Raw genomic sequence first — 12,817 nt, 5'->3', positions numbered from 1 at the left:
ATTTCAGGTTTTTCTTGGTTTTCAGTAGGATCCGACAGGTGTGGGAAAGGGCCACATGCCCACGGTCAGGGCATCACTTATGAGATCCCTGCCCCTCCTCACATGAATTTATCTATGGCTATGGATGCCTTGTCACTGGCCCCAATTCCACAGTAGAACTCATAAAACTGGCAACGTTAAGACCAAAATAATGTCATTTAGTGTCTAGGGGGAGGTTACAAAGAGGATTAGAGGCAGGCAGGCAAGCAGGGTATATTAAATAAGTCCATGACTAACAGGGTGTGACAGAAAAGGGTTTTATTCTTTTCAACAAAACAATTCCCTAGGACTAGGACCATTACTCCACTGTGCCTTTATCACCTTGGAATTTTTATGGTTATTTTTGATTAATTCACATTTTTGTAAAGGCTTTTTTGAAATGATGCCAGTTTTCAATTTTTAATTAAAGTCGTAAATAATCTTAATTCTGCCTTAAAAGGTTTATTGTTTCTTTTTTTTACTGCTGCCAGGAAATATTTCAAATACCAAGTCCTGATGCGAGTGAGCAATTAGAATCTCTCCAAGGTCTAGTAACAACATTGTACCATGTAAATATTACACACTGGTATATCAGCACAAGATTTGGAAATGTGGATTGACTAGTTTCAGGTTTATTAGCAACTGCTTCTCCTGGGAATGACATTTCCTTTTTTTGTTGGATGGAGCAACTTTCATCATTTTAATTTCCACAAATTAATCCATCATGAATTCATAAAGAATTTTTAAAATCTTTGGATAAAAAGGCAGGCTAAAATCGGAAAGTAAACACTGCAAACTTATCACTAAGGGCTGTGCAATGCAAGTCAACAAGTCAATGAAATCCAATTCAACCACTTGCAGAAAACAGTGAACATCAAAAGCTAAGCCATTTGAGAGACAGTGTCCCATTTACATAAGACAAAATTAAGAGAACACTGCAATTTGACATGAGATTACAATACTGCTCCTTGAAAGTATACCCTTGTTTATGTAGATTGTTAAAGGGTGTCTGCAAATTGTCAATAAAATAATATTTTGTAGTCTCAAGATCTGGTTTTCTTTTTTCAGTTAGTGCTTCAATAATCTTTCACACAATCAAAACTACTCTTTCTTTACACAGAGGTTGAAACACAACAAGTTTGAACAGGAGAAACCATTAATAATTCCTGAAAATATCCCCTGTTATGCTTCCAAATCTGTCAACCTAGGTTACCTTCTTAACTTGAACATCACAGTGTTGCTTATTTGTCTAGATAGGGGACCGATACTCTTTCATGTCCATGACAATTGTTAATCTCTACAAGGGTACTCTCCGATGTTAATGATAGATTACTATTACAATAAAACCTTACACATTTGCACAACTTGGAGGCAAAAAAAATGATCAGATTTAGGGGGAAGAAAACCTCCTCGTCTAGAAGGTTTTTTTTTTTTTTTTACAAATATCATTTATTACTTCAAATTTGTAAGGTATATATAGATGATAACAAAAATAATAGACGGTGGTCCTGCTGAAAGTAGTTAATAGCATGCAAAAAGGGTGTGTTATTTTAAGAAGATTAAGCACATGCTTTCTAACTTTATTTACATTATTAATTAACTTAGCAGTTCCTTTGCTTTTCTGAAACACAAGAGCATATCTACTGTCTGTCTAATGATCACAGATATCAATTTACTGGGATTCCAATTAAAGAAATTTAACTATATTTCTAGGAAAAAATGATTTTAACAATTAACTTACAAGAGCGAATTGTATGCAATTAAGACTATCTATCAAATCCCCCTGACTGAGCATTTTTCTAACTCACAGGGAAAGGGTCAAATTCCTTCCATATACGCACCCTCGGCTGGCATTGTGCTAACACTTCTCAAGGAAGAAAAAAAAATCTCAAGGAACAAGAAGACTATAGAGCATTTCCCAACATAAAAGTGTTAAATCCCTATAAACCATGAAAGAATGCAAGATTCAAAGTAGAAGCCACGGTGACCTGAAAACCCTTGCCATGGGGTTCAATCACTTGAAATACGTTCAGTCTCAAACTGCCCTTAAATTTGTTATAAAGGGCCCTCAAATGAATCAGGAACCCATCTCAATACCAATGAAACACTCAAAAAGCCAAGGTCAGCTCAACATGTTTTCTGCCATGAATAGAAGATACTCATTGATCCAAAAATGTAAAAACTTAGTTATTAGGAAATGCCTTGAAAGGTAGTAAGCTCTCTGTCTCTGGAGGGGTTGAAGCACAGTGCCGTCAACCACTTGCTAGACATCTTAAGGAGTTAGGAGAGCAAGCCAGGTGGCCTGGCTGGTTGGTCTCTAACATTTCTTCCAAATCTAAGATATTATGATTTTTATGAACTTTGAAAATGTGTTAACCCCTCATTAATGTCAAAGTGGTTTTAAGTTCAATTCCTTTTTCAGATTTTCATACAAATCCAGAAATCTGCTTTTTCTCTAAGCTTAAAGAATGCTCTCTACTTGTCCTAGAGACGTACTTACCTTCTTCATTAGAGCTTCACAATTTTGGCCAATTGATATTTTATGAAACAGCACTTCTTTCCAGAAGGATTTCTGTGGTGTTCTTTTTCCCAATTTAATTATCTTTACCTATCTGAACCTAACTTCTATAAAAGCTTTTTGTTGCTTTCCAGTTTGAGGGACTTTACTTACTTTTCTCTGATTCCTATTATACAAGCCTTTCCCAGAAATTTGCATAGCTATAGCAGCTATGCAAACCATAGCCATATCAGCTATGCAAACCATAGCCTTGCTATTACTTCATGGGAGACTTACCTCCTCAAACGGTCTAAAGCAGGTTACACCATGAGAAGTATAAGAATTTCAAGTGCCCTGCAGAAGCTTCGTGTACTACAAGAATAATCTGAACATGCTTTTCCCGACTGGAAGATTCTCTTTTAAAATTACCTTTTTCCTTGCTTGTTGCTCTTTGGAAGAATGTGCCTTCACATGCTTTCTTAGGGAACTTGGGTCTGTGTAGCGTTTGGTACATCCTGGAATTTGACAAACATAAGGTTTCTAAATGAGAAAGAAAGAAAGAAACAGCTGTGGTTAAATCATAAAGGTAACTGGGAAATGTTTTACTCAAAGACTATTGACTTCAGAGCATGAACTGTTACCAATTGACGGATGTGAAATGCTAGCTAATACTCATGCATTTTAATTACAAAGTCTAGTAACTTTGCATGATGGTTAAGAGAAGGGTAAACTGTCAAGGAACAAAGAGATGCCCTATCCTTGATGATTTCTAAGAGATTGCTTTAGTGTGTGCTCTAACCACAAAACCTCTTGGGGCATTTTTTAATGTGGAAATTATTAGTAAGCATCTCTAGTCATACTTACAGTTATGTTTCCCTGAGAATAATCTTTGGTACTGTCAGAAACTAGTAAACACATATTCTGTAAGGGTTCAGGTAAAGAAGCTGTAGAAAAGTCCAGAAAAAAACTGGGTATTTTTCAGAAGAAACCTGATTTAGAAAGAGAAAGGGAGAGAATTAAGAAGAGAAAATTAGTGTAAAGTGAGTAAGAGACAGTAGGTTTCAAACAGACACGTGAAAATTCATCCAGAGAAGCATTAATAATATTAGTTGCAGAGATGTCCTGGTGTTGAGCCTGAGTTAAGTGAATAAGCTCTTGGCTGAGTGCAATCAGAACACACATTTTGGCTATTCCATTTCCCCCATGCTCCTGGGAGATGTGAGGTGTGGTGCTTAAGGCTGAGTCTAGGCTCTTTTTTTTTCAGATGTTATTTTGTTCTTGCCTCCCAGGCTGGAGTGCAGTGGCGCAATCTTGGCTCACTGCAACCTCTGCCTCCCGGGTTCAAGTGATTCCCCTGCCTCAGCTTCCTGAGTAGCTGGGATTAAAGGTATGTGCCACCATGCCTGGCACTTTTTAATTTTTGTATCCCTCGTGCTTAGTAGATAATAGAAATGAATGAATAAGAGCAGCTCACATCCATTCACATTTCAGCACCTATTCCTGTTATGACCCTTAAACTTATCAAAAGTTTGAGGCTATGACTCTTCAGTTGTGTTTGAGGCTATGACTCTTCAGTTGTGAGATAAATCAAAATCTTCAGCCTATTCGAGAAATGAAAAATTTAAAAATCACAGGATTAACTGTGTTTATAACATATATTAATAGTAACTGATCTGCTTAGTGTCTCATCAAGTAAGGTAATAGAGCTGTGTTTGTATGATGTGAAATGTAAGGAAAAGACCTGAAACCCTGTCTCGGGATTCTTGCTCTAGAAACTTGTTACAGTAAAAAAAAAAAAAAAAAAAAAAAAAAAAAAAAAGAATCTGATTAATTTGATTTCTTTTTAATGTTACTTCTGTTTTTATGTGCATGTATGTCATTCTGTGAGCCAACAAATAAGTGGATTACATTATTTGACCTGCTAGAAGCCATATTTATGGTTCACTCCTTTTTTTGTGTCATTGGATTCCAAGAACAAGGTTAAATCATGAATATATAATTTAATGTGACATACCAAACTTGCATTCTATGTTTGATTATCTGCTGTGTTCATTGATTGACTGATTGTTTGACTGGTTGGTTGAATCACTCAAAAGTATGCTTCCGGGATGTGCTGGGCACTGTGTTTCAGATTTGGGATCTAAAAGTGAACAGTGGATAAACCGGGTTCTCGATACCTCATGGCTTCTACAAAATAGTGAGTTTATTATTGGCTAAAGTCACTTGCCAGTTAGTTTCTACCGAGTAAGCAAAGATTTTCTTTAACCTGGGAATCTTTTCTGAATTCGCATAGCCTTCTTGCACTAGCCTTCCCTACCCTGCCCTGGTTTCAGGAGTGCAACTAGCTAAGATCTTTACTGGCAATCCCATTGTAAAAGCTTATGCTTTGAGCATTAGAGGAGATGGTACATGTACAAAAGGCTTGATGATTATTAACAAATTATATAAATTGATGCCATTATTATTACCATGGTCACTACAATTTAGGTTGGTAATGTCATTTTCTATTTGATTTTTTTTTTTTTTTTTTTTTGAGATGGAGTCTCACTCTGTTGTCCAGGCTGGAGTGCAACGGCACAATCTCGGCTCACCGCAACCTCCGCCTCCCGAGTTTAAGCGATTCTCCTGCCTCAGCCTCCTAGGTAGCTGGAATTACAGGCATGTGACACCACGCCCAGCTAATTTTGTATTTTTAGTAGAGATGGGGTTTCGCCATGTTGGCCAGGCTGGTCTCGAACTCCTGACCTCAGGTGATCCAGCCACCTTGGCTTCCCAAAGTGCTGGGATTATAGGCGTGAGCCACCGTGCCCAGCCTTCTATTTGATTTTGAGATGTTCTTGGAGAAAGTTTGACTACACACCCACTGTTCCTCTCAGCTGACCTTCACTTTCTTCTCTTGTTGTCAGCCACTAGGGAAGGACTGGTATGCCAAAAAAGTAATGTCACGGACTGATCTAAGTAGTACTGCTGCAACTGTCATTTTATCTCAGGTTACCTAAGCTTTAACTAGCATGCTACACTTCATCCAACTATATATTTTGTTATTTTCCACCTGTACTGTACAATTACTGTGTAGATATTAAGATGCTAATAGAGAGATTAATTAATACAACTTTTAAGGGTTAGAATTAGGAACTCAGTAATCTTTATGGGAAAACCATTTTTCTACAAATAAGGAATCCACTTAGTTGAAGAAAGATACTTTATCCAAAATTCTGACAGTGTTATAGTATAAGGAGTGATTAATGAAAGGGAACAAGGACCTAAATTTAAATAATAAATTCTTCAAGCAAGTACAGTTTGTTTTTAAAAACAAGTGTGTGATTTCTATATGATTTTAAAAGAGCTTACTAATTTGTTAAATGTAGTAAAAATTTAAACAGGAGTTAGTTTGGAGCTTAAAGGAAAAAATGATGCTTTAAAAACATTTAATAGAGAAATAATTTTTCCAAAAAAAAAAATAGCTGAGTTTTAAAAGCTATTGCAGTAACAAAAATCAGGAAACTACTATATTAGGTAGCTTTCCTCAACAGTCTTTTAAAAAGATATATATTTTTATTCCAAAATGATTTCTGAAAATGCTCTTAGCTTGATTAGCTAAAATTAGCTCCAAGCAAAGGAGGGCAGTGCAAAACCATAACACTTAGCCTCACAATAGTTCTTTCAAACTATAGATAACTACCTGGAGTAGAAGCAATTTCTCAAGACAATCTTGTCTCATAAATGTTCATTCTTCCATGATAAAGGTTAATGACAAATTGGAAAATTTATTGGATCCCACCAAGACCATTTGAGGCACAACAAAATAGGGCATTTTAACACAATTTATTCTTTTTTTTTCCTTTTTCTACTTAGAAAAATCCCACTATTCACCACATGTGTTCATTTAGTGTTCCATTTTATTGGTCCTAAAATCACTGAATTCAGGTAGAGTAGAAACTGGGTCCATCCTACACCCATGTTGCTCTAATCATATTTGAGATATTTACTAGGCAAACCATCACATTTATGCATATTAGGGGATAATTCTGTTTAGAAAGGTTATGTGACATATAGCTAAAATGACTTCTATGAATATGACTAATAGAGACTAATATAAAATTTAATAAATATGTCAACTATAACATCAGAAGAATCTTAAATATGTATGAGAAGGTGTGTAGAAATAACAGTATCTTTTCAAAATTCAAACTCTGGTGTAGTTTAATAATAGACATCAGAATGTTAACACTGAAAAAGTACTGTCAGGAATACATTATTTGCAAGAATGTGGGATAAGAGATCTGTGATGTGTATAATACACTTATCCTGATGGCTTTGTTAAGCGCAGTGAAATTACATAAAGTCTACCTGGCCTAGTGTAAGGAAAATGGCATTAAAACCTGGGAAATGCAAAGGAGGGCTATCAACATAATTGAGAAAATAAAAGACAAGAATCATAGAAAAGGCATTTGGGAATGAGCAAAATGTTGTAGCATTAAGGGACTTAAGGGTGTAATAATGAAAATCAATTGTTCTCATAGGGTTGATGTCAAAGAATATGTGGCCGTTAACAGATAGGAAGCATGAGGAAAGTGAACTCTTGGGAAAGATTTGCTGTTTCTTCTTAGATCAGCTGAAGGTGAAAATACCAGGTGGTTTCTAAAGCAAAGGGCCAAATTCACTCTTGAAAATCATTCTAGCTGCAAAGTTCTATGTCAAGAGGGAAAGAACCAGGGTAGAAAAAAAAACAAAGAAAAACAAACAAAAACTGCTTCATATTCCTAGCAATAGCATACATTACCGACTTGATATCTGAATACTGTTTTTAATGCCAGTCTCTCCTGATCACTCTCTGTACTAAAATCTACTACATGACAGCCCCTAAACTGCTTTTGCTTTGTACACAGCAGTGACCAAGTAACCCTTCTGTCCCAGGAGGTTGTTAATATTTAGAATAACCTGCTACTACAGAAAAATGAAACAGCCAAATAGGGCCCCATCTGGCCTTTTACCAGGCTCCACTGCTGCCCTTGGCATTGTCCCTGTAACCTGCAGACCATAAAGCAAACACTTCACCAGCCCACTATCAAGCAGGCACTTCCTCACACCAGGCTCTGGGTTGGAAACTGGAAAGCTCCTGCCATTCTTACGGTGTCCAGATGCGTCCGCTGGTGTTTGGCGCGGTCACTGGAGTTACTGAAGGCCTTCTGACAACCCGGATGCTGGCACAAATACGGCTTCTCGCCTGTGTGGCTCCGCAAGTGGATCTTGAGATTTTCAAGCCTTGAAAAGGCCTTCTCGCAACCTTCAAACTGCAAAAAGAAAACAATTTTTGGTTGTTGAGAAGGATCTTGAATGTTTGAGTCTGGGGGACAGCAAAAAAAAAAAAAATGTCCTTAGTTTGTACTTTGCTGAAAATGATAAAATAAAATCAAATCCAAACAGTAATAAATATTGCTCCTAAAAATATCCGAATGTTTATGTGAACTGCATTTTTCCACTGAATATACATGCCACTTTCTGTACCAGATTTGGGTCCCAAACTGATTTCTGTGATTTACTTATGTCAGAGAAAATTCACTGTGAGCCATCTGGCTCTGTTAATAAAAATACAGTAATGTGTGTCTTAAAGATTTATTAAAAATTAACACAATTTTCCATTTCCAAATTGGTCTAAATTGAAGGAACTGGAAAGGAAGAAACTTTCTGACAACTAATAAACTAATAAGAAAAAAAAAGTCAGAGTGATATATGAGAAAAAGGAGAATTGAAGATCTGAGAGTCCAGGATGAAAAAGACATGTGTCCACTAGATCAATATGATCATAAATTTCCTTAACTATATTCGTAAGTTTTTTCCAACCCTCAAAAGAGTGACCATGTTAATGTATATGGTAATGCCAAGGCTAATGAGATAAAGTTTTTAACACACTTTTATAAAGGAAGCTAAAAGACAATTCATTTAGTGTGAAATCATTTTCCAAAAAAGTACAGTAATACTTTAATCTTTTTTTACTTTTTAGACATTTCATTATCTAATTCATGAGGAAAAGAAGATAAAAGGCTTAAGATTTCAATAAATGTGTCACTGGTTTGTCAATAATATTTATTGACAGTAACATTTACTCAATGTCTTCTGAGAGCAAAATATCAGCTACTATTAATAGGGTCAAAGTGATTCCAATCCTTGAAGTAACAATCTAATAAAGAAAACATGTTAGAGAAAGCCTAGAAATGAAGCATAAAGGTGAGATGGGGATTTATCTTTTAACTCTCTCTTTGGCGCTAACCCCCAGAAGAGTTATGTTACTTAGACAGTTTTAATCCCATTTGAGTTCTCACTGGAAGGGAAACTGAGAAATATGGAACACCTACTGGAACAAAGCATAATACATTTAAAGCAATTAAGAAGCCTCACTTCTTATAGAGGAATGCAGGGGGGTGAGGGCGGGTAAGGAAGGAAGGTAAGTTCCAGATGGTTCCCATTCAAAATTAGCAGGTATAACCTAACCTTGCTGCAAGAAATTGTATAAAACTCTTTGGTTCTCTTACTATAATAGATGGTAGAGGACACTGTTCCCAAAAGAATGATCTAGAGCTGGCCAGGTTTTGGTTATTGGAATTTTCATCTTTAAATAAGGGACAAACTAAGTAAAAAAAAATAATTAAACATGTCATAACTCCATCTATTTAAGTTGTCCAGATTTTGCATGCTGGGGTATTTTAAGAAATTTATGAAAGTTGCACTTATTTTTGATTGAGAGTTATACATGTTTCACAGACATATGTTGGTTTATTTCAATTTTGATATTTTGCTTAAAATAATTTTGGTGTTTTCCTGATTTCTATTTCACATAAAAATAAATTTAGCCTGAGCAGAAGATGAATGCTGACGAAGCCAACTACTTTTTCAGCAGAGTGAAAGGAAACGTCACTAGAGGGAGAGAGGAGTTAAGGGGCTCATTTATGCAGCTTTTCAAGTGACTCTCAAATTTAAGAATAAAGGGGCTCAACATTAAACCCCAACTCATAGCTAAGAGGCCTCTGCTGACCAAACCTCTGTTTTTAGGGTTCTCTTTGAATGACGACTCAGAGAAAACTCTTGGAGCTCAGTTTATTTGACTTGGAATCACCTGGTGGACCACACTTAGGTCTGAAATGAGCTTGTGGTTTTAGACACTCCAAGTCCGTAGCCTAGTTCCTAGCAAGGCTCTTTTGTAGGGTGGATTCCATTTTGGGGCCAGCTCCAGGGGCACATACCCAAACCTGAGTAGGCCCCATATCCACTCTGTTCCACAGTCGCCTCAGATCTTGATCTGAGAGAAAGCTGCATCGTTTCAGCACCAGGATGAGAGTGGAGAACTACTTTAGAATAAGATTAATGAGGTTTCTGTGAGTACAGGATAAAACAACATTCCTAGTTCTACCATAGAGGGATTAGAAGGATCCAAGACATGTCTCTGATTAATTCAAACTGTTCACTTGATAAAACATAAACTATATGTAAGAATACCATTTCCAAGTCTTTCCAGTTAAATGTCCACTTGAATATTCAGTTAAAACTCAACTAATTGCTATTATTACTCTTAACAGAAGCAATAACCAAAGACCAAAGGGCTTACTGCATTCCAAGCAAATCAGTGCAAAATGAACAATATCTCAGAACATCCTGACCATTTTCAAATAGCAAGGATAGAGGAAAATATAGGCAACAAATGACAAACAAAAAGGTTATCTGTAAAATAATCAAAATCCAGTGGATATCAGATGTTTCCTCTGTAACAAGAAAGGGCAGAAGACAATAGAATAGCATTACAGTATTCTCAGGGGAAAAGATTATGAATGAAGGGTTTGACCTCATTATGTTGTATGAATAAAGGCAGAAGAAGAAAGGCAGTTTCATGTAGTCAGGGGCTCATAACATACACCCCCAACTCACTCTTGTTGAAGAATTCACTTGCAGGAACCATGGAACCCAAGACCAGTAAAATCAGGCACCTAAGGATTGATAAATGCCTTGGTGAGGTGCCAAATATCCAACTCATCACAGGAGTGTGCAGGGCACTACACCTGAATGAACGTGTCACATTGACAATTCTGCCGAAAGAGAAAGGAGGTGCTGTTCATTTCTCTAATGGCGTCTGGATGAAAGTTGAAAGCAATTTTATCATGAATCATTATCATTTATTATGGGAATAACCCTGTAATTCATCACAAGAAATTCCCCTCCCTCAGGCAGTTTTACCCCTAGATTTATAAGTTCAATTAAATGCAAATGCATTAAAAATAAAACAACATTTAGGTAGGCTTATAAAAGATTGTTACAAAATATACCAAAATTGGATTCTTTGACTTTTTGGGCAAATGGATGCCTTTTATCCTTCTTATTTTTTTCACGTTTTCCAATTCTTTAATGAGCGAGCATGTCTCACCTTGTAAACTGACATCTAAGCTTAGGGAAGCAAGGAACATTAAGAGTGTTTCCTTGGGTTTGGCCAGATGCTTTCTCATTGAGGTTCCTAAAGTTCAAGTCCATCCTGAGATCTAAGGTCCAAATTGTCAACTGACTGCTTGTGTCACTGCCACTGGACAACTCCTATCCAAACTGAACAATATCCTATTTTCAGGTCTTCTGCTTCCTGGGCTAGCTGTAGAACCATGAGCCCAGGACTCAGTGACACATGACTGAATGATCAGGCCAGAGTTTGCCCGAGGTTCAAAAACAGACTACATACAGGAAAACAAGAGAAACATGAACCAACAAACAAACTCTCAGAATCCAAGGAGGAAACAGAAGGTGGCTGAATAGAACACAAGGGAGACAAATGCAGGGTGACAGTGTGGGGAGCAGCAATGGAGGAAAAGGGGCCTGGTGTGCATTGAGCATGTATTCCATACCAAGCTCCTTGCTAGAAAATTTCCCCTATGTTAGTAATTTTATCTAAATAGCATTATTTTTTCCCAAAAAATACTGAGTAAGCTCTATGTGCATGAAAGCAAGGTCAACGTGTATGGCTGGGCAGGTTACATACTGACGCACCCGAGGAGTGGTTCTCAAAGATGGGGTCCCTAGACGAGCAACATTGGCATCGCCTGGGAACTTGTCAGATATACACGTTCTCTGACCCCAGAATCAGAACACTGGGAGTGATGCCCAGCCATCTGACTGCTAACAAGCCCCCCATAAGATTCTGATATTCTGATGAACACTACTACAGTGTGAGCAGGTGAGTTAGGGAATGTTATTCATACTGTGATCACTGTCCATTTATTGATGAAAATCTTGTGACAAAAGTAAAGCATTTTGCAGAATTTACCCATTTCTAATTCAGACAAGGGTCACATGGACTAGCGTAGCAGCAACCATCCTAGGATGGAAAAGGCATCTCCATTCCAGAGCAGGGCAAAAAGGACAAAATCTCAGACTCTCCATCTCTTACTGGAGACTCTTCAAATTCCCAACTTTTTAATCTGCCACCAGGCAGATGTCTGGTTCTGAAATAGGTGTGCCCACAAGTTCCCTAGGTGGCCTCCTGACCAATAAAACATCCCATACTTCTACTGCCCATTACATTCCCCTGTTGAGAAAAAGTACAGAAGGGGAGCCATCATTTTCTGTTTGCACATTTCAGTGGCTTTGCGGACACATATGGGAACAGTGCATGAAACTGTAAGTGATAGAACTTACACTCATGGGTCTTGAAAATACTGCACTGCATGAAGCCTCACTTTGAGAAAGAGTTCTTTAACTCTGAGGTTGTTTTCAAGTAACAAACTTTAATTAGAAAGTTTAAGTTATTGCAAACCTAAAGAATCTTAGCTTGTTCCACTTTGCTAATTTAGATTATTTTAAAGAATCATAACTGGACTGTAATCACCATCTATATATACTGGCTTGATTACGGATTGTTGACATTAAGTGGCATTAAGATGACCTTTGAAATATTACTTTCCCTTTCTATTAGAGGCTTTTGTGTAAGGTTCTAAAAATGAAAGGCTCATTAGATGCCATTAAAATAGGATTTATTCTATATGTGTAACCAATAGTTAAGTAGAATATTACTCCCTCCCCTAATCAGTTACTTAGAGTGCTGAGAAGCATAAGTTCATATTCAAAGCAGTAATAACAGCAAACCTTTCCTGATCAGGTTTCCATACCGTTGCTAATGTCAACTAAACCCAAGCAGAAAGGAGTCTATGATTCCAGACATGCTTTTTAAAATATACATTTGATTTGAATTAAGCCTTAGTGTTTATGACCCTGGGAGGTACACACTTTCACAATTCCATCAATTAAGACCAATTAATCCCATTAGTGATG

General features: G+C 37.0%; 1 protein-coding gene across 2 annotated transcripts in view; it reads right to left on the bottom strand.

The window, feature by feature from the left end:
• The window catches only part of GLIS3 (GLIS family zinc finger 3), a 512,125-nt gene that overhangs the window by 119,614 nt on the left and 379,694 nt on the right, over positions 1-12,817 (bottom strand). For both annotated transcript variants that reach the window (XM_054500965.2, XM_054500966.2), the window contains 2 exons: positions 7,648-7,809; positions 2,945-3,055 (listed from right to left, as the gene is read on the bottom strand). In XM_054500965.2, coding sequence (XP_054356940.1) covers positions 2,945-3,055; positions 7,648-7,809 — 273 coding nt within the window. The remainder of the gene's footprint in view (positions 1-2,944; positions 3,056-7,647; positions 7,810-12,817) is intronic.

This window comes from Pongo pygmaeus, chromosome 13 (genome assembly GCF_028885625.2).
Source record: "Pongo pygmaeus isolate AG05252 chromosome 13, NHGRI_mPonPyg2-v2.0_pri, whole genome shotgun sequence".
Classification (NCBI taxonomy): domain Eukaryota; kingdom Metazoa; phylum Chordata; class Mammalia; order Primates; family Hominidae; genus Pongo; species Pongo pygmaeus.
Note: the sequence above shows the minus strand (reverse complement) of the source record. Positions and strands in the feature narration are given on the sequence as shown.